The 23,702-nt window shown below is 37.6% G+C and overlaps 1 protein-coding gene across 2 annotated transcripts in view; it reads left to right on the top strand.

The window, feature by feature from the left end:
- The window catches only part of ssp3 (SCAPER domain-containing protein short spindle 3), a 522,155-nt gene that overhangs the window by 484,451 nt on the left and 14,002 nt on the right, over window positions 1–23,702 (top strand). For both annotated transcript variants that reach the window (XM_081747551.1, XM_081747559.1), the window contains one exon: window positions 12,183–12,332. In XM_081747551.1, the coding sequence (XP_081603677.1) occupies window positions 12,183–12,332 (150 nt within the window). The remainder of the gene's footprint in view (window positions 1–12,182; window positions 12,333–23,702) is intronic.

Raw genomic sequence — 23,702 nt, 5'->3', positions numbered from 1 at the left:
AAGACTGAAAGTGACTATCTTTGTAACTTAATAACTCTTGAACTATCCGACCAATCTCAATCAAATTTTCAAGATACATGAGGTTCGGATCTGGAAACATTTTAGTAATTTCACTTTAATGGTAGATCCTAGGGGAGAGGGACGTATAATAACTACTAATAAAACTAATAAAACCTAATAAATTTTGAACCACTCAACCAATCTCGATCAAATTTTCAACATATATGAGGGTCGAGACTTGGGTGATTTTTATCGTTTCACTTTGACGAGCCAACCTGGGGGAGGGGAAGGGGAGATGTGTGTAAAAAAAATTAAATTAAAATGACTGCCTTTGTGACTTCATCACTCCTGAACCACCTGACCGATCTCAATCAAATTTTCAACATACATGAGCTTAGGGGCAGGGATTACTTTAGGCTATTCACTTTGATGATGCAACGTAGAGGAGGGGAGGGGGAAAGAAATTTTAAAATGATAAAAAATGACCAATATTAGTGTTGAATCCATAATTTTTGGGGTCAATGAGAGAAACAGTGACACTTCTGATGCTGTTTCAAACCAAGTTCAGCCCAATAGTCGGAGAGTTGGAGGGTGCAACGTGGGGGAGGGGATAAACATTAAAAATGATCGAAAATAACTAATATTAGTGTCGAATCCATAGTTTTAGGAGTAGCTGATATTAACAGTGGCAATTCTGGTGCCGTGTGCCGCAGCACGGTGGAGGGGGAGTTGGGGCTGTAATCGAAAATGACCAATATTAGTATCTAATCTATAGTTTTCGGGATCACCGGTGGGAGCTCATGTGGTTCGGATTCCACGTTAATCAGTAGGTCCACGTCTCATATAGCCTCGCTGCTGAACGGTGTAAGGGACCAATTAGGAAGATGTTAAAATTTACTTTATATACAAAAGTACTTAAGTCCTTAATTATATAGATGCTAGCTTATATTTGATTTATTTTATTTTATTAATTTAGTTTTGTATTCTTTTACATTTTCTAGTAGAAGTCTTTATAGTTATTAAGATGCATTTATCTTTTCTTTTGAAAATAATAATAAAAAAAGGGTATTGCTTTTCTGGTTATGGCTGAATGTAGCTACAAAAATATACACAAAATTACAGAAATCCCAAAATTGCAGAAAAAGACGCCAAACTTAGAGTTTGTTGAACTCACTGCTATGCAGTGTTTATAACCATTTAAAATTCATTTGGTCAAGAAATTTAAAAAAAAATCTCATCTCTTTTAGTATGGGAACAAAACACACCCCTGTTAGCTATATTTCTAACAGTTGGCCACAGTCTCAACGAGGTGTCAAGTTTCAGTGTCCACTTCGTTGCAGAAACCCTGTCCAAAAGTAAAAAAAAAAATAAAAATAAAAAAAAAACGTCGCATGACGCTAAGATAGCGTTGGTTGATCTGCCCAGTCAGCCAGCCTTTCCAAAGTGACGCTTTCTTGCTTTGTTTTATATACAATAATTAAATATAAGCACAACAATTATTTTTGGAAGTACTAATAACTCTAGAAAATTCTAATTAACATAAACCTTTCTTAAAACCTTTTCCAAATTGCCTTCCTAAGTTTGTATTTACTTCTAAACAGTACCTGGAGGGAGGGTTGTGGGTGCCTCTCATGATGAGCAGACAACCACGACGGATTTTGGAAATACAGGTATTTGTAGCTAAACTTTTAAATGTCATCCGATTGTTAGTACTTGTAATGTCAGCAAAAATATGTAAAATTATAATTGTACATGAATTCAAATGTGTGCTTGTTTAAAATCACATAAACTTTAAAAAAAAATCAAACTAAGGGTTGTAAAAAAAAAAAAAAGCAAAAGCAAAATACTCTCGCTGTCACCAGGCGGCGCTGTCATTTGTTTAGGTAGAAAATTTGTAAATAACATTAAAACAACTAGTTTAATGAAAAGGAAAATATAACAATACATAATTACGGTGAAAATCCAAAAGTCAAAAGGTTTGTGTGAAAGATAAACAAGTGTTTCGAAGAACAGTAAAAAATAGTGCGAGTCCATAAACGCTAGTGTGGCGTCCCTTGGGAACAAAAACCAAAGCCGATGGCTTGGGTGGTCATTAGAACCGTGGTCAGTGTAAAAGAAACCTATGAAAAAAGTCCAGCTGTAAAATAAAAAGACTAAAAAAGATACACAACATATCTGCAGCTAGTTAAAGTGTACAAAGAAAACTGAAGTAGTTGCGTGGTAAACACGTCAAAATTCAGAAATATCGCCGTATGCAACTAATAATTTTAAAAATCACAATTATATAATAGTAAACTTATACAAAGCGTGCCCAAGACCTCTAATAAAAAAGAGAAGAGGAGTAAAGCACAACAATAAACTGTTATTCAGCATAGGGAGCAGACTCAACCATGAAGATCTAAAAAATGGAAAGTTAAAAAGGAACTAAACAGTGCACTAAAAAGTATAAAACTAAGACAATTTTATTTTATCATAGTAACCAAGAATAATAAAAGTGGTAGTTGTTGAATAAAAGTGTTATTGCAATGTGTAGTGTTTCTAGTGTGGTGTTTCTAGTGAGAAGGCTAAATGCATATTAAAATAGTCTACCTAAATAATAAGTATCATTAATTTGTGTTCAACTTACATACACCTGTGTTTCCAGCAAAGCTGTATGGTAAGTCCAAATTTTTCTTATGTTTTATATGTTTGCATATATATGTTTGTCGGGGAGGATCTCCTAGGATCTCCTGATGTTTCCTTGCAGGTATTGTTTAACTAGCATCTATGTATCATAGCTTGGTTCACGGGTCATGGGTTCAAGGCCTGGTACCAACCAAGCAAGTCTGTAAGGGGTAGCAAACTCAAATTAATAAACCCATTGTTTGCAGGTAGTGGGCAAAGCATATGGTTCCCACACTGTAATAGCACCCCCTCTTCTGGAAATAGTCCTGCAACTATACAACTTTGGCGCCCATAGCGTGAACCAAGCTATGATACATAGATGCTAGTTAAACAATACCTGCAAGGAAACATCAGGAGATCCTAGGAGATCCTCCCCGACAAACATATATATGCAAACATATAAAACATAAGAAAAATTTGGACTTACCATACAGCTTTGTTGGAAACACAGGTGTATGTAAGTTGAACACAAATTAATGATACTTATTATTTAGGTAGACTATTTTAATATGCATTTAGCCTTCTCACTAGAAACACCACACTAGAAACACTACACATTGCAATAACACTTTTATTCAACAACTACCACTTTTATTATTCTTGGTTACTATGATAAAATAAAATTGTCTTAGTTTTATACTTTTTAGTGCACTGTTTAGTTCCTTTTTAACTTTCCATTTTTTAGATCTTCATGGTTGAGTCTGCTCCCTATGCTGAATAACAGTTTATTGTTGTGCTTTACTCCTCTTCTCTTTTTTATTAGAGGTCTTGGGCACGCTTTGTATAAGTTTACTATTATATAATTGTGATTTTTAAAATTATTAGTTGCATACGGCGATATTTCTGAATTTTGACGTGTTTACCACGCAACTACTTCAGTTTTTTTTGTACACTTTAACTAGCTGCAGATATGTTGTGTATCTTTTTTAGTCTTTTTATTTTACAGCTGGACTTTTTTCATAGGTTTCTTTTACACTGACCACGGTTCTAATGACCACCCAAGCCATCGGCTTTGGTTTTTGTTCCCAAGGGACGCCACACTAGCGTTTATGGACTCGCACTATTTTTTACTGTTCTTCGAAACACTTGTTTATCTTTCACACAAACCTTTTGACTTTTGGATTTTCACCGTAATTATGTATTGTTATATTTTCCTTTTCATTAAACTAGTTGTTTTAATGTTATTTACAAATTTTCTACCTAAACAAATGACAGCGCCGCCTGGTGACAGCGAGAGTATTTTGCTTTTGCTTTTTTTTTTTACAACCCTTAGTTTGAATTTTTTTTAAAGTTTATGTGATTTTAAACAAGCACACATTTGAATTCATGTACAATTATAATTTTACATATTTTTGCTGACATTACAAGTACTAACAATCGGATGACATTTAAAAGTTTAGCTACAAATACCTGTATTTCCAAAATCCGTCGTGGTTGTCTGCTCATCATGAGAGGCACCCACAACCCTCCCTCCAGGTACTGTTTAGAAGTAAATACAAACTTAGGAAGGCAATTTGGAAAAGGTTTTAAGAAAGGTTTATGTTAATTAGAATTTTCTAGAGTTATTAGTACTTCCAAAAATAATTGTTGTGCTTATATTTAATTATTGTATATAAAACAAAGCAAGAAAGCGTCACTTTGGAAAGGCTGGCTGACTGGGCAGATCAACCAACGCTATCTTAGCGTCATGCGACGTTTTTTTTTTTTATTTTTATTTTTTTTTTTTTACTTTTGGACAGGGTTTCTGCAACGAAGTGGACACTGAAACTTGACACCTCGTTGAGACTGTGGCCAACTGTTAGAAATATAGCTAACAGGGGTGTGTTTTGTTCCCATACTAAAAGAGATGAGATTTTTTTTTAAATTTCTTGACCAAATGAATTTTAAATGGTTATAAACACTGCATAGCAGTGAGTTCAACAAACTCTAAGTTTGGCGTCTTTTTCTGCAATTTTGGGATTTCTGTAATTTTGTGTATATTTTTGTAGCTACATTCAGCCATAACCAGAAAAGCAATACCCTTTTTTTATTATTATTTTCAAAAGAAAAGATAAATGCATCTTAATAACTATAAAGACTTCTACTAGAAAATGTAAAAGAATACAAAACTAAATTAATAAAATAAAATAAATCAAATATAAGCTAGCATCTATATAATTAAGGACTTAAGTACTTTTGTATATAAAGTAAATTTTAACATCTTCCTAATTGGTCTCTTACAACGGGACGTTAAACTCAAAATCAACTCAGTTTTCGGGATCATTCAGATGAGCAGAGACATTTTCTATTCGATTTAAATCCAAAATCAGCTCCGCTACTTTGGGGGAGGGGGAAAGAGAGAGATATAAAAATGATCGAAAATGGCCACTATCAGTGTCGAATTTATAGTGTCGTATTTAAATTCACATTCAACCCCGCATCTCGAGGGAGGTGATATATATATTTATAATGACCAATATTAGTGTCGAATCCATGGTTTTCGGGGTTGCCGAGATGATCAATGATCTTTCCGATGCTGTTTAAATCGATGCCATTAAATACGAGTACAGTATATTTCATGGGTACTAAACACATGAAATATGAAGTTGTGCATTTAAATTTTCATTTCAACCCAGCGAAGTGGGTAATATATGCTAGTAGGTTAATAAGATCAAAGATAGAACCTTTTTTCGGACACTGAATCCATATCGCAAAGTCTACTCGCTGTGCCTTACTGCTTTTGTTGTAAGTTGATGAAAGGTTAAACAAAAATTCTTTACTTTGAGCCACTTCCGGTTTGAATAGAAGTTTAAGAGGAGGTGGAATCTACTCTTAGGAAGTTGAATCGATTGCAAAAGTCTGCATCTCGATATTTCTTACCGTTTTTGCTCAACGGAAATTAGTATTGAAACCTAAAGTAGTAGTAAATTACAACCATTTCCGGTTTTGATAGACTGTTGCTGATTGTGACGATATGCCCTTTGCACCCTGAATCGATTGCAGAAAATCACTTGTCGCTATCTATTACTACTTTTTCTCTATAGTGATAAGTACTGATATTGGAAATAGTTAAAACACTTCCGGCTTGAATAGACGGTTAATGGAGAAGGCCGAACCTATTCTTAGAAAGCTGAATCAATTGCAAAAAAAAACTCATCTCGGTATATTAATGCTTATGCTTTATGAAAATCAGTGTTGAAACCGGAAGTAGCAGTAAATTTCAATCACTTCCGGTTTTGTGTAAATGTTGCGGGTTGTGTGGTATGTTCTCCTGGTAGCCTGAACTTGTACAGGAAGCAGCTTATCTCTATCTAATACCATTTTGTTCTGAAGATGGGACGTTCTTGGGACGCTGAATCAATTGAAAAAAAAAAAAGCTCTCATTTTGTCTTACCGCTTTTACTGTATAAAAATTAGTATTAAATCCGGAAGTAGTAGCAAATTTCACCCACTTCTGATTTTGGTAGAGTATTTGGAATATTCATGGTACATTGCCTTGAGACGTTGAATAGTTTATAAGAAACGGCTTCTCGCTGTTATCGTCTTCACTCTATGGCGATAAACGTTAAAACCGGAAATGATTAATTAGAACCATGTCCGGTTTGAATAGAGGTTAGTGGGGAAGATGGAACATATTCTTAGGACGCTGAATTGATTACATAAAACTACATCTCGATATCTTTTGCCATTTTTGCTCTGTGGAAATCAGTATTGAAACCGGAAGAAATATTATATTTGAACCACTTCCGGTTTCGGTAGAGCGTTCGGAATTGTCATTGTATATTGCCTTCGGACGTTAAATTGTTTGGCAAGAAACCGCTTCTCGTCCTCTTTTACCGTTTTCGTTTTGTGGCAATAAACGTTGAAACTGTAAATGACTAATTTAAACTACTTCCGGTTTGAATAGAAAGTTAACGAAGGAGATGAAACTTATCCTTGGGACCCTGAATAGATTGTAAAAAAAAAAATCGCATTATCTCTCTCCGTTTTTGATCTGATATCTGTCTATAGACTAACAGACGGACAAAGCCTTCTTCCGACACATGTATACGACCATACATGTGCATTGTTTGGAAGTTTAAAAATAATAATAATAATAATAATAATAATAATAATAATAATAATAATAAAGTACTTTAGCCTTCCTGGTTTTGAATAATTTTAAAAATGTATTTATTGGTTTGTTTTATAATAATGAAAATATTTTTGTTACATTTTGTTCCGTTGTGAAGAACTGGATTACAATAATAGTGGCTTATTATGACTATGTGTGTGTCTGTGTGTTTAACGTCATTTCTAATACGCTCGTATTGTTAAATTTACTTTATTATAGTGTTCGTTGAGGTTTTTCGATTTAATGGTAAAAAAAGAAAACTTGTGGTAATTCCAACCACCAGTCGGAAAGAAAGAAAGAATGGAAGAGAAAAAGGAAGCGATAAATTTGCCTTGGGTCTGTCTTTACGTTTCTAGCATACTGTATTTACGGTCCAGTATGCCTTAGTTCAGTAATTCAGTTGAAAGCCATGGAAAGAGCGAGAAGGTTGTCTCACAAATCTCGAAAAATGCACACTTGGCGGAGCGCTCATGGCCCAAGCAGCCCACGTAATTCCCTCGTAACTTGTGCGACCCATGCTCCGAGAAAGCGTAATTCTCTTCTCTTTTTCATCCTGACCCAGCATTTCAACAGGCGATGAAAGAACTAGAACTTCTTGTTCAGAGAACAAGCTAAGTCGAGAATTGACCTACTCTACAGAAATGAAGAAATGATGGTCGCCATTATATATATCGTTGCACGTCGCCTTGGCAGACACTGCATCATTTAATAATAAGTAAATAATAAACAGCAAATTTAATCTATGTGGAAATTAATCATTTTTAGAGCAAGATGGAGAAAATACAATACTTCCTTTTTGATTATAAAAATGTTTTCAGTACGTTTTCCGTAAATATTTTTTTTAACTTATTTTATTTTTAGCCTATTTCAAGAAACTTCAATAAAAAAAATTATTTCCAGAAATTTCAATAATGCAAGTTTTTTTCACGTCTGTTGTTGACTATAATATTTGAGAATTGCATGTGTTTTGAAGTGAATTAAACAGCATGACAAATATCTTGGCATTTGAAGGCGGCGCTCCAAGTTCCCTTTAAATGCTGCTAGCAAATGAGAGGCCAGCGGTATTGCCACATTTATTTTGTACACATCCACGTCTATCCTTTGCCACCTGATCGCGCTGTAGTTCGTCTGTTTAGCCATAATTACACCCCTTAGCATTCGGCAACATCGCGTAAGAACCTACGTTTTATTCGTTTAACTGAAATGCCAAGATGTTTGTCACAGGCTTTAATTCGAATAGTTTGCTGACTCTTAATTACTAGTAGCCTTATCTTTTTACGCGGAAAAGGGGACGATTCTCAGTATTAAGCTATCTGGTACTGCTGGGCGTAGGTTTGATACTAGGTAGGGTCGCCTACGAGACAAGAGTTGAAATTGTCATGTCTCGAAAAGGTAAAACGGTTTCTTGGTAAGTGTATTTGTTTCTGTTGGAAGAACTGTCTCGTCTCGTGGGCAGCCCTAATTCGAAGAAATGTAACTTACTGATACATCGCGCGTGTGTAGGTTTTTTCCCCCCAAGGGAGAGAGTATGTCTTCCAATGCAATATTTATACAACTCAAACAGCAGGCGCATGTATTATACGCTATAGTCAATCGTAATTAAAGGTTAAACTAGGCCAAGAGGTAGCATGGTAAGCAGACTATTTAACGCGGATACCGCCACTCCGTCACTATCTTCGGTTAGTTTTTAGTGACAGTTACAAGTGATCAAGAACGTCTAATACGTGAAGTGTTACTGTAATATAAGTCCGAATTCAGCCATAACGCTGCAACGGCAACCTAAAACAGTCATTTTACGAAAGGGGAAGGTGTATGGAATCACAGCACAACAACTTGTTTGTTCCAGAGATTTCGTGCTTGTTGTAATAATGTCGCAGATCAGCCAATGTCCAGCCGTCCCAGGGAGCAGATTCTGAGGTCATACGAGCTCTTGAGGAAAATTCATTCACCAGCCAGTTCGATTTGTCCAGTGCACTGTAGTGCGTAACCGTCATGAACTCGTGAAAACCATCAGGAGCTGCCACATGAGTTGACCCCAGCTCAGGCCCAAAAGAAAGTGTTTCTGTGCTGACAGCCGCTGCAAAATTCGTTTGGTGTGTGTTTCCTGAAATGGATTGTCACATGCGACGAAAAATGAGTGTTTCCCCGAAGTCTGAATGTGCAAAAACAATGGTTGAGCAAGCATCAACTTCTAGAAGTGGTTTTTAATCAGGGCCGTTTCAAGCATAAAAGTATGTTGTCTCTGTGTGGTTCAACTACGAGGTGGTAATTCACTTCGAGTTCGTTCCTAACTGTCGTACTACCAATGGGGACCTTCATTCCAAAGAGTTGAAGGAAATGTATGCTGAAATTAAATAAATGAATGAATGAATTTTGAACCAGAAGCGCGCCCTGCTTTAACAGGATAACGCAAAACCACAATCGGCTCGCAAAACAAAAAAAAATCAGGAATTTGATTGCATTGAACTGATGCCACATCCGGGATATAATCCTGACCTTGTCCCTTCGAATTACCACCTGTTTCGGTCCATGGCACACTTCGTGATACGATGCTTCAGTAACTATGTGAAGTGATATCGACGGAAATATGAAATGGAAAAAGCAGTAACAGACTTTTTTTTTCGCTAAGAAGTGGTATCGACGTGGAATCAAGGAACTGGCATGAAGGTGACTGCGGACAGTCCAACACAAGAGGCCTTACTTTGAGTGTTCACCTGCTTTCATTATATTGTAATAAATACGAGGGGCATACTGAAAGTCGTGAGCAACATTTTTTTCTGACAATCGTAATCTTTATTTGTAAGTGAAACCAAATATATCATCTCAATCTGCAGACCTTTCTGTCACTTTTCCACATAGTTTCCGTATTTTTTAACACGTTTTTTCCCATCGTCCTGCAAGTTTGAAAATGCATTTCTGATTGATTTCCGTTCCAGCTGTCCGTAGACACTGACGCACTGCGTGCCAAATATCATCCAGTGTCTCGTAGCGATGGCCTCGCATCTGTTCCTTCACCAAAGCGAAAAGATGGTAGTGTCAAAAGTGTCTGGGTGTAGCGGGTAGAATTTATGGTTTGTTCAGGCTCAAGAAAGTCAACCAGAATGCAACCCTGCGCATCCCAGAAGACGCTCCTCACCTTTCCCTACCAATTGCACTGACTTCGCTTTCTTCGGTGGCGAATTCAAGTGATGCCATTCCATTACTCTGTCGATGAGTTTCAGGTTCATAATAACCAGCTTTCATCTCCAGACACAATACTCGTCAAAAAGTCATCACCTTCATATCGACATCTCTGAAGAAGGGTATTGGTTAGTTCCTGACATTTGTGGTCCTCGGGACCCAACGAGCACAAACCTTCCGATAACCTAAGCTGTGAATCATTTCTTACACCGCACTATGTTCAACACGAAGTTTTACAGCGATTTCATTCACAGTAATACGCCTATCTTCCCTAATCAGCTCATCAACCCTTTCCTTGTTGCGTTCCGAAGAGGCAGTTCAAGGGTGCCCGCTGCAAGGCTCATCTTCGATACTCGTGTTTCCATCCTTAAAATGTTTCACCTGCCTCCTAACACTACACCCATGCATACATATTTATAGGCACGCTGCAGTCTGCGGTGACTTTCAGAAGCATATTGATACTCTTTAACAAGGAATTCAATCACAGCATGCTGTCGAAACGAAACATCGCTCCCCGCCATTTTGGAAATCCTACCTGTGGTCACGTGCTAGCAACAAATAGCGTCAGCGTCTAGAAAGAAGAAAAAAAGAATGTAGATTGAGATGATATACTAGGTTTCACTTACAACTAAAGGTTACGGTTGAGAAAACATGTTGCTCACGACTTTCAGTATGCCCCTTGTACAAATATATTGTGTACCAGAATATGGTAAGACTTATGACTTAGCCTTATATTGTTCATATGAATTTCATTCCCAAAAACCCTAAGCGTACTACTCCGGTAGGGTGTACCTATAACACGAGTACTTATATTTTCTGTAATTTTGATATTTTGAAACTAGCTAAAAATTGATGAGAGGAGTCACCCTTGAACATACCTACGGTCATTGTGGTCTTCCACTTTTCTTTCCTTTGAAAGTATTTTCGTCTCGTAATCGTAGATCCTTTTATATGTAACAGGAAGTAATGGGCAATGCATTTTATCTCTATTAGAGAGTGATCGAGCTACAGATTTTTTTTTGAACGGGTTTCTTCGTCAAGAACAACTTAAATGTGATTACCTAGTATATCACAAAAACAAGCTTTTGGACCCATCGAAAGATTAAATTGTTTTCTCATGTAGACACTTGTTTAGCATACTTCGTTATTGGCCCGTTCACGAAAGGAGCACAGACTTTTTTGGGGCAGAATCACCAAGAAGTAGTTAGTTGGCTAGCGTCTTAAATTAAATTGAACTGTGGAGTAGCTGTGATAGGGCAGATGTGCCACCATGTCACACAACTAGCGTGCTCTTAAGTGCTTATTCATACCCAGTCATTGAGTGACACAACTGCTTGTGAAGCATTGCTTTAAATTGTTGTTTTTGTACGAGGCAACTACAGTTGCCGTCACAGACCGCTCTCAGCGTCACCGAAAAATAATTAATTCAACTTTATTCGAGTGGACACAAATCTCGAACAATGAATGGCTATATGTATGTTTCTGTGTGTTCCATATATTTCTATGTGTCCTAGCAACACCATCCATAATTTGGGCAATAAAAGGAGAAAAACACAGAAAAGAACAAGAAACCTCGGTGTCTCCTGGCGGTTGCCTGGTTCATAAGCAGTGACAGAACTTAGTCACGTCACTCGGTTACCACGTGAGAAGCCTTCCTAAATAAAGCTGGCGTCTCATAGTTGAGCAAAGAGCACGGCACGTGGTGCGTTGAAGACGCTGTGACTAAAGGTACTGTAATAACAAAGACAGCAGATATGTTGACTAAGTTGTAAATCTAAATCGTAATAAATATGACAAGATTATTTGTGAGTAAGGCAACGGAGTTGGCAGTAAAATTTGTTTACTTTGAAACTGCATGGAAGAATATTGCACTGATTGATGAACAACTTTCTTCTTCCTGTTGTGTACTGCAAAATACATGGAGCCATCTGTCAGACGCCATCTTTCTGTATCCACACAAGGGAAACAATTTGATTGGCCTGTTTATACGCGCTGCAGCGTTAAGAAGTTTAGTTTCAGTTTAACATCGGAAAGAAACCAGATGATACTTATAGTTTTTATTAGTGGCGTTTTCATTTTCTTTCATCTTACTGCATCCAAGATACTTCATAAACTGTTCGAATTCTGAATTCAAAAAACATAAATGTGCCTGTTTATTGTGTGTGTAGTGTATTTCTTGTATGTATAAATTGATTTCTTGTATTTTCCTTTGGAATAAACCTCCTTTTTTCTATTTTATTTGTAGTGTGTTTTGGGAGCAGAAGGCATCTCATTACAATTCCGACACATCTCTAGTTACCTTCTGTGGTATTGTTCTCATGATAAGGAACAAGATCTATTACACGAAGTGATTAGAATAGTAGGATTTTTCGCTGTGCGAAATCACGACAACCAGGTAAGAATTCAAGTACTGTGCCTTATACAACGCAATAGAAAAGTAACTATACACCTTTATAAATACGATTATATGTTGCTCGATTGTATTCTGTACGCTGTGGTGCGTGTAGTTTTATCTGCGAAAGTTAATAATTCTGGGTAATGTGTACTTTGCTTCCATGAGCCAATACAACTGGCGATCTTGAGACAGAAAGGAGTTCTTTGTTGTTCGTCGTGTCTTCAACGCCTTTGGACGATTGAGAGCGTCTTGTCGTGTACATTCAGAATGGTGTTAACTTTACAATAACAAATATTTCTCGTTAGATACGTCATCCGTAAACATGGTGAGTATACACAGAGTATGAAAGATCAGTTTTCCGTTAAATTTTCAAATACACCGTTCCTAATCGACTTAGTATTACTTAAAAATTTTCGGAAAGTGGATCCGTAAAGAACTAATGAGCAGAATGGTAGGCCATCAGTAATTTGATGCAGAAAAACACTAGTGCTGCAATTGCATACAAAGCAAAGCAACTCAGATTCATCCCACATAAAGTGAAAACTGTTGGAAAGGTATTTGCTATAAACTGTGTCAATCAAAATTTAATTCACTGAAATTGGTTTCTAAGGACTTGCGGCCACATTATTATCTGGACTTAAGCCCACTGGGTTTTTACTTTTGAGGCTATGCATAAAGAAGTGTCTGTCGAGAAAACTCCTACACGCTCTAGGAACTTCAAATTGTTATTCGTGATTTCACCAGGAACATTCCACATGAACAACTTCTGAGGGTCTTCGAGAACAAGAAGAAAGACGTACAGTACAAACGTGTCTGGATGTTTATGGGTACCTTAACTGCCCATCCACAACTACCGTAACGGTAAGTCGATGTTACATATTAATGTACTACAGTGGACGACTGGTGTATAGTTACTTTTCGAACGCAAGATTTCTCAAGTGATACATTTACAATAATAATAAATTGAAGGTCATTAAAAATATATGGAAGTATTTCGAACTGATACATTCCATGTGAAATCAACAAGTCATCAGACTTGACCATCGCAGATTTTTGTAAAAATTGGCGCACAGTGAGAGATGAAAAAATTCCAAATATTATCTCTCTCCTCCTGAAAGTGCCCCCATACTGGGTGTTCCAAAATTTCGAAAAAGGACATTTGTTCAGTTACAGCGATTATTAAATATTGTCATAAAATGGTTAATATGTACACTAGGGACATGGAAGAAACACCATTGGAAAGCTTAAACATTGCTCTACAAGTTGTACCATATTGGAAAAAAACCTGTACAATAAAAAATAGCACTTCAAAAATTCAAATTAAAATTTGAATTTCGAATTTCGCACAGAAATGTCCCTGTGAATTTCAAAATTATTCAGATTGTAGTCTCATATGTGTACTAAAACACCACAAAGTTGCATTTTGGTCACTCAATGGGATCCGATTCAAAATTCAACATAAACCAAACATTGTAAGATATTGACCATGTGAATATCTGGGTTCAGATCGATAACAATTTGCCTGTAGCTATTTACCTGGAGCATCCAAAGAATTTATATTCAACTTCATTTGTTTCTTGATGTATTCATTCGAATTTACACAATTATCTACCTTTCGAGTTATTTAGAGAGGTATTGTTTCCGAACATTACTCAATACAGATCATTATTTTTGTTAGTCAGTATGGATGTTTCTAAAATTATATTGGTTACATTGATACAAATTATTTTCATTCCTTTGATTTGAGGATTGCTGTTCCAGACATGTGGAACTGCATCATTGAAATGGGAAAAAGAATTTGACTAATTGTTTGTGCTGAAGGTGTGTGAAGTGATTGTGAACAGTGTGACTGTGTTTCCTAACATATTTGATACAAATATTGAGAAAGGGAGGGAAATATATCCCTTCTTTTCATAATAAGTTCTGTAGCACACAAACGCCTGGTCTGGTATTTGGAGTCTAATTCGCTCTTGAGCAACCATCAAAGTGTATTTCGTTCCTTCCGCTCCACTTCTGACAATCTTGCTTATCTTGAGGGTCAAATTCAGGACGCTTTCTCAACGGTGAACATCTTGTTGCTATTTTTTCGACCTAGAGAAGGCGTACGACAGCACTTGGTGTTACGGTATCTTGAAGCAGCTATATGACTGGGGTCTTCGTGGCCATATGGCTCACTTTATTGAGGAGTATCTTGCCGAGCGATATTTTAGAGTGCGTGTGGGATCCAGTCTTTCCGAGCGCTTTCTCCAAGGAAATGGTGTTCCACAAGGTTACCTTTGTGTCACGCTGTTTGTTGTTGCCGTCGTGTTCTTTCGCAGATCCAGGCTTCTGTATCTTGTCTGCTTTATGTCGACGACCTTATCATATTCTGTCGCTCCCGCCACCTTCGTGGCAGTATTCGACAGCTTCAGCTGACTCTAAATCGTCTTGTTCGCTGGTCGACCAAGACAGAATTTCGATTTTCCACCGAGAAATCTCAGTGCGTCTCTGCCGTAAGCACACTTGCATTGTTGACCCGGACTTGTATATCGATGGCATACGCTTGTCATTCGTTGATACTGCCCGTTTCTTGGGCCTAATCTTTGACCGTAGCTTGTCGTGGGAACCGCATATACGATTTCTTAAGTACTATTGTCTCCACACTATGAATCTCCGTGTCCTGTCCCGCCGCACGTGGGATGCTGATCGTACCGTTCTCCTTCGCTTATACCGTACTTAAATCCGGTCCAAGGTAGACTATGGTTGTGTTGCTTATTCGTCCGCTCGTTCTTCCCTGATGAAACAATTAGATACGGTTCATCACCTGGGTATTCGATTAGCTACTGGAGCGTTCCATACTAGTCCCGTCGCTAGCCTTTATGTTGAAGCCAACGAACCATCTGGCATATCATCGAGACTTCTCCATTATTGTGCGCGTATGCGTTGTATTCCTGACCACCCTTGTAGACCTTGTCATGGTGGTAGTCAGATTTACCAGCGCTGTGTTGCACGTCCTCGCGCTGCACGCCCATGGTATATCCGTGCGTGTGAGAGTTTTCTCGCTAAGAATTTCATGTGGCCCTCTTTCTAGTTGCTTAATTTTTGTGCTTTGCCTCCGTAGCTCCTTCTTACACCCAGATTTAATATGCCCTTGTCTTTCCATTCAAAACAGCACACCTGTTTTCAGGTATACCAACAGGAGTTTGCAGCTTTGTTAGATCAGTATCCCGGTTTAATGTGTTTTATACGGACGGTTCCAAGAATGGAATTCTGTTGGCTGTGCCATTGTCGCAGGCGATTTCAGCTCAGAATTCAGTCTACATCACCTGAATTCCATGCCTTTAAACTTGCCTGTGACCATGCTTTCACCTTTCGCTTAGTCGCGTACTGGTTTGCACCAACTCTCGGCGTAGTCGTTAGCCTACAGAATGTCTTTAGCCGGAATGCCCTCGTTCAAGACATTCTTGTGAGATGCCATCAACTACAGCAACAAGGTTGTGTCGTCGTTGTCTGCTGGGTGCCGGATCATGTCGGCATTCGAGGAAACGAGCGTGCTGACACAGTTGTCAAGAAGGACGCCTTGTCTGATGTTGCATTGGAGCATAGTCTTCCTCGCTCCAATGTTTGTCGTTATTTTTCAAGCTTGATGCGCTCTCACTAGCAAACAGATTGGGACCAGCACATGAGAATAAACTCCACGCCGTTAAGCCACTGCCTGGGAACTGGGAAACATCTTCGGGTCGTAATCGTTGAGATGAAGTGCTCCTGGCGCGTTTGCGTATCGGACAGTCATCACATGCGTAGCTAATTGAACCGTCCGTATTGTGACGACTGGATTGTTCCTCTAAGTATTCAGCACATTCTTGTCGAATGTCCTGAATACTCGAATCTCAGAGAACGTGTCGGACTGCCGCATACTCTTGACAAAACCTTGAGGGAAATTTCTCTAATGTTGGTCTTGTTCTTAGTTTTATTCGTGCTGCGAATTTAGATACCGTTCTCTGAGGTGTTTTATCTGTTATTTTAGCCTTTTGTTGATTTTTGTTTTCATATTTACTTTATTGTTCTAGTCTTTATTGTTGTCTATTTTACTCTTCTGATCTTTTATTGTTTTCCCTTATTTTGTTATTGTTAGTTTTAGCTCTATTATTTTAACTTTTACCATTTTACTGTTGTAGCATGTCTTTTACACCACAGATTTCGGCAGTCCTTTTATCCCTTCTTCGTTTTATTGTGACGGGTACAAATGGCCCCGCTGCTGACGTCCCTATTCTTCCCCCAATCAATCAATTCATCACAGTCTGAGTTAAATCCATGCCTCATCAAGGGTAACAACAAACTTCTACCGATCTCCCGCGAGATTACGTTCATACAGTCCCTTGCAGGGTGGTTTTTTGCTCAGCCACATGACATGATGTCAGGGCGTGCACACTGCACTCCCGAACGACCATGAGGCGTAAATTCCTCTGAGTGGTGCATTTGCTTGTCGCCTTCAGTGTGCGGCATTTGTTGGCCATTGCACAGTTTATGTTGGTAATTTTCGGAGGTTACAATACGCGATAACGGCGGGAAGCTGGTTTCTAGCTGGTCGTATCGGTGTGGTGAACCCAAGACTGTCCACATATTTCCGTATAATAATTCATAGTGACACGTCCTACAAGAAAATTACTTTATACATTTCTACGATGCGCGACGCCGTAAAGTTAGCGTCGGTACGGGTCACAATGAACCCGTCCCAGAACCTGTTCAGTTTCAGCGGCATTAGACTGCGCTGGATGACACTGCTGTACTGCGTGACTAACGAGATACTCTTGCTTGCTCGTGACAATCTTACGGTGATATGTTGCGCATGCGCGGTACAGTTGCACCTTGATTTCGGTTCAATGTAAATGAATCAACCTCTGTATATTTCATGATTATATATATTATTCAAGATTTTAACGCAAATTAGGAGAAAAAGAGCAAAATGAAAAATCGATAATAAATTTCGGTTATAGCGAACAAGATGAACGTGTAAACTTCACCTAAGCCAATCAGATGTACGTTATGAATTCCTTCTTCGGGAAAAAGCAGCACTGAAAATGTACATAGCGACGTCCAAGTGGAAGGACAAACGAAATTGACTATATCAGATCAAACAAGTTTAACACAGGAAGTAACCATCGAATGGTAAACTGTAAGCTGACCTGAAGATCAAATTGGAAATAAGTAAACTTGTAGGGGACAGGAACATGTAGAAAGGAAGATTTTGCAATAAACATTGTAATGTATTTGAGTTATAACTAAAAAAAAAAAAAAAAAAAGAAAAGAAAAGAAAGAAAGAAAAGCCGTACTCGGAAAGGATATGGGCATTTCAGAAGTTAACAACGAGATTTTATAAATTATGTTGGATACAGGTACGAAGATAAGAAGTATTGCGACGAAAAACATAATTTTCGATGAAACGCGCTGTCTGATGAGGAAAAGAAGAGAAGTGGAGATTAATAGTGACAATGCAAGATCTAAATTAGAACATATGATACAACAGAAGATGTAAGAAAGTTCAACATCAGTATCGTAAAAAGATGATTGAAGACAAAATGGGTCGTAGGAAGAAAAAACAGTGTCTTAGCGATGACAACCACGAAAACACGCAAGGAAGCACTGAAGGAGATTCAACTATTATACGGCAAGTTGTATTCAAGCAATGAACCGAAAGTGAATAAATGTAAAGAGGAAGAGGAAACAGGGATACTGCCATACTGCAAGAAATAGCATACGCTATAACGAAGAGGACCAGGAGAAGATGGAGTTTCATTAGACATATTAAAGGAAGCTGATGAAGAGAGGAAAAAGTCCTTGCGCTACGTTATTCTAAATGTCTGCGAAGCGGTCGAGTTCTTGAGGAACGGAGGTGTGCGGTTATCGTACTGCTTCGTAAGAAAGAACACGAAGGTCAACGCAATTATAGACCTAGTAATGTACTCTCTGCAGTTCAGAAAGCATTGACGCTTAGAGTAGAAAAACCTCGCCTAACCAAGAGAACAGGGCTGAATTTAAAGTGGTTACAGCGCGGTAGATCATATTCAAGTACTGACGGAACTGATAGATAGGTCAAACGCAGTGGCGGCTGTAGAGTTCTACATCAGATATTATCGGCAATGGCAGTAGAACTAGCCTTGCTCCCCATCCCCCTCCGCGTCACAAAATTGTTCCCTGGCTTTGGGGCGTGCAGTGATATTTTACTTTCAAATCATTTTGGTAAATTCTAATATTAGAAGAAATTGCCATTGTATAATCGTATCCAATATATATGCAGGCCGTAGCCACGACACTAAGACAGGGTACTGAGATAATGTTTTGAGGGGGTTAACTAGGGTTGCCAACTGTGGAAAATAAAAAAAAGCGGTACCCTCTCAAAATTCCCTATGATATAGGTCTAAGTGTAAAGCACAGACAAGAATGAAGTGTCTGTCTGTTGTGTGAAGTATCTCTGTTCGGATCCATCCATAGACCATGGGAAATAAATGAGCTGTCGTGAACAAAAGTGCATTAGCACCTATATTCTGTATATCTTTAGTACATTCACTAAGAAGCTTAATAGATGCATTGTGCTATAAATGAAAAACTGAAATAGGCATTGGTCATTTTATTGTATTACCAGTAACTGCTACTTCTTTAAAATTATCGAAACAGAGGAACAAAAGTATATTAATCTTTACGTGACCATTTTGGATTTGGAAAATGAAATTTATTCTTTAAACTTCAACTACAGGATTTTTTTTAAAGAAGTTCTTTTACACTCTCAATAAATGTATAAAATTTCTTATAGGTAGGAATACTTTGCACAACATACAAAAAAGTATGTTCAACATACGAACATAATGTTTCTGTGCAATGTTTTCCCTTCAGTGTTTATACATTTCATTTCCTACACAAAATTGCATGCAGTCTACAAATATTGATATTAGAATGATGGTACCGGTATCAGTACTTACAAAGAAACATTCCAATTTGGTGAATACAATTGCTGAAAATGATCGCTAGAACTAGATTCAGCACCAAAAGAAACAGAGACAAAAATATGTTTAGTGACAGACCGTATACAGGGTGGAAGATAAGTAAGGGCAAAGTGCGAAGATAGAACTTAAAAAAGGTCTAGAAATGCCATGTTTTGAAACGAGTAGAGTGATCAAGGTCAAATGTTGGACATGAGGAATGCATGTAGAGCTCCACTGAATAGAAGTGTGAATCGTGGAGGACATCTGAAAAGCTGCCATGTTGGAATTAGCGCAAAAAGAATATACGGAGAAGGGGTCATTGTGACATGGCTCTTGACGCACGTCGTCTATTGAAATCAATAATGACCAATACGGTTTGAGACTGTTTAATTGTAACTGTTATGAAACTTAAGAATGATTGTGTGGTTGATACAAAAATGAAGGTAACAGTGGGCACATTTGAAAAACGATAAAGATGAACAATCAGGCTCGTCACAGTTGTCTTCGGTAGTCGACAAGGCAGTAGTCAACAGGTATCATGAATGCGCCAAGCTGTGTTTGCAAATATCCAGTTTTGTAGAAAGCATATCTAATTATATCTTGGAACCTTGGTGCTGTAAACTGGAAGTGGGTGAATTATGGCAAATTAATGAAGTCCCGTTGTCATATTTTGAAGTCAGATGACAGAGAAACGGTGTCTGTTATATATTTTTACGAAATTCGTATAGACAGAAGAAGAACACATCCAACGGTTATATGAGTAACATGCAACCGTCAGGGATAAGAAGTTGGGATAATTTCAACATTGTCCGGTTTTAGCACCAACTCTTCACCGTTATTGGTTCTCCATGAATCAACGAGGGACAGTAGTTTTATCTGCTCTATAGAAGGCCAGAAAACGTCAGTCATGAACTATTTCAGATTTTCCTTGGTCATATTTGCACTTTTACCAGCATATGATCGAATATTGGATGGATCGGGACGCTAATTGGCTGGAAAGTGGCCTCATTCACGTTTGTGGTTGTTTCTCATTCACGTCACCTTTACGACAGTATTGCTACATTGCGATAGCATGGAACGCCTCTTGTTGCAGAGGTCTCAAACTGTATTGGCCACTATTGATTTCAATAGATGATGTGCGTCAATAGCCATGTCACATGACTCCTTTTCCTTATATTCTTCTTGCGCTAATTTCAACATGGCGTTTTCTCAGATGTCCCCCATGATTCACATTACTCCTATTCAGTAAAGCTCTACATGCATTCCTCATGTCAACATTTGACTTCAATCCCTCTACTTGTTCCAAAATTATAATGACATTTCTAGACATTTTCTACGTTCTATCTTCGCACTTTGCCCTCACTTATCTCCCACCCTGTATACGGTCTGCCACTAAACGTATTTTTGTCTGTTTCTTTCGGTGCTGAATACAGTGCTAGCAGCCATTTTCAGCAAATGAATTTACCAAATCAGAATGTTCCCTTATTAGTATGAATTATCGATATTTGTAAAGAAAATTATGTATTTTCTGGTACCGGCATAAGAACCACATTCTGATAGTTTAGCGTATGCCCCACAAAATTGCCAACTCAGGAAGAGAAAAAATCCCCGTAAACTGATTTGATTTGATTGCTCTTTATGTCCAAGAATATCATCCCAAACGTAATCCGTGGAATGTTTACGGGATTTGGGGCTTTGAGGCTGAAGCCCACTAAAATTACATATTTTAAAATATCTAATGTTAGTCATTCCTATGCGTATAAGCTTCAGTCCCCCCCCCCCCCAAAAAAAGTCTAGTGATTTCTTAAAAATAAATAAACTTTTCTGAGTGAAGCCCCTATCAAACTATATTCTGGATTCGCCACTGTTCGTAATTTATTTTCTAACTAGAAATCCATTCCGGCATTTACCTAAATAGGAAATTTACCTAAAATTAGAAGACAGGAGGTACCAGCGGTAGTAATTTCCTATGTAAGGGGTTACTTTGGACCGGTGCAAAGTAACCCCAATTAGAAGCTGAAACCGGCTTCTCCCAGCTTTATTTTTCTTATGACTTTAAAATGTTTCACTTTTCAATCTCAACTATTGCTTCAAAGTTCTATTATACACAATAGTATTCTATGAAACTGACAACTTTGGCGGAAATTCTAGTAGGTGATATTTTTCATATTTTGTTGGTTTTTACAGTGACTGCTTTCCATACCTTTACAACAACAAACCCTCCGGACAATTAGCACTGATGTTAACCGCCAACACTATAGCCAAAATACAGTTAGATGTTCTATCTTGCGGTGGCAGTTGAAACTTTCTCTTTACAGTTCATGGCTTTAGTGACAGAGGACTGTGCAACTCCTTCATATTTTGTGCAAAGTTACCCCTGAAGTGCAAAGTAACCCCTCTTACGATACAAAATTATTTAACTTCACGTTTCTTCAGCACAAATAATTCAAGTTATTCAAGAAGTGAAAAACAATTGATCCTGCTAACACTACTCAACCTATTTTTTTTTCAACCAAATTTTCTCAATCAGTCCTGTGAATGAAACGAAATTTCTAGTTTTACCTCCCTTGTTACTGCTCTTTTGCTAAAGAAGACTGATGAATTAATAAAATTGAATTATGAAGTAATTAGTGGAAAGACAATGTGGGAGGAAACGGAAGAACCGGGAAAACCCCACGGACACGATAATATCCAACACAAACTCGCGTGGGTGAGGATCAAACCAAAGACCCCTCCACTAGAGAATTAAATTCCTCGCAGTATATTTTTCTCAAATTATTCTAATTCCTGTGCTGCAGTGTAGAAATATGGTTTTACCTTTAACTTGTGACTCACGTGATAAATTAATGATGAAGTGGGCTTCTACATTTTGTGGATAATGACACAGTAAAACTTAAGACTCCTAACTGGTACATTTAAAAACAAAGAAAAATTACATATTCATAAAATAATCGTACAGTAAATTCTGGATATTCTGCAATACTATTAGAATTTAAGAAGAAAATGACCAAAGATGAGACATACAGGGTGGCCCAAAAGTAGGTATATAGTCCCATACTGATCAGCTTAGTGTATTTCATATCATATCATATCCATCAGGTAGACTTAGTTTCTTTATTATTTGTTCTTAGCGTGTTTCTACTTATATCTTAAGCTCGGAAGAGCCGAAGCAAATAAACCCATAAACTAGAATGACATACTTGATCAATGCAGGGATATTTATCTACTTTTGGGCCACCCTGTACAGTATTTCAATCGATAGATATTGAATTGAACAAAGTGATATGAGTGAGTAAATCCTGATGCGTAATTTTCGAAAACAATAGAGAAAACAGTCTTTTTGCAAGCCTAAAATAATGATTCTGTTCAATAACCACGCCAGCTATTAAGATTAAACTCATAATTGTAGTACACCCTCTTCAAGTTTTCACTATGAAATTAGCAAGATGATAGTACACAGTATGGTTAGATGAAATATAGACCAAAATAATGATTAACTGTTAAAGTTTAATTTGCGCTTAATTAATTCATCGTCCAAGGATGAGACAGTATTAATCAATAGATTAAACAAAGTGAGATACTTGAAGGTACATATATTCTTATTTGTAGTTTTCGAAAAAAAAATTGAAAAGAAATGTATTGCATTAAAAGATGTGCCGTTCATTTCCAAAGATAATTGATAACTTTTATTGCGCTGGAATATATATATATATATATATATATATATATATATATATATATATATATATATATATATATATATATATATATATATATATATATTTAAAATATTGTATATTATACAGTGTTAGGTGAGAGATTGTACCTGTTTTGTTCTCTCTTATCGATGACATACGTACTCCTAACAGTGGCTCACGTGACACACTTCTTACTTGCAGTGGCACACACACAATACTTATATTTGCTACGAACGAGTATAAGACAAATAATGGAAAGAGTTGTGCATGGAATTTATCTTAACCTTTTTTATTTTAAAATCCACTTGCTTGAATAATAAATCATGCCAGTGCTAGTTCAAAAGATTAAGCGTTTTCGTCGCGTTTCTAAGAATCAGGTTCTGTTGAATAATCTATCGCCAATGCATCAATGTGTTGTATGTTTGACTAGGCGTGAAATTCTTATATGCCTCCCATTGGAAGATGAGAGAGGAATTACTACAGACTTAGGATTTTTGTGAACCTTTATGTAAGATGGATAGATTGATGGGAGGCGCCTCTTGCCATGACAACATAGAGGCGTCTCATTGGCCGCACGTGCTATCTTAATGAGGCGCGGACACTGTATATGTGCGTATTCTAGTGTGCGTGTGTGAAGGTATATATTTGTGTGTGTGTGGGGACCGGAAATACCTCTGCTGGCGTCATCGATGGTCCAGAGCCTGAGCCATTAA

This window comes from Thermobia domestica, chromosome 2 (assembly GCF_964235325.1).
Source record: "Thermobia domestica chromosome 2, izTheDome1.hap1.1, whole genome shotgun sequence".
Lineage (NCBI taxonomy): Eukaryota > Metazoa > Arthropoda > Insecta > Zygentoma > Lepismatidae > Thermobia > Thermobia domestica.
The sequence above is the reverse complement of the archived record's forward strand: the minus strand, read 5'-3'. Positions and strand labels throughout refer to the sequence as shown.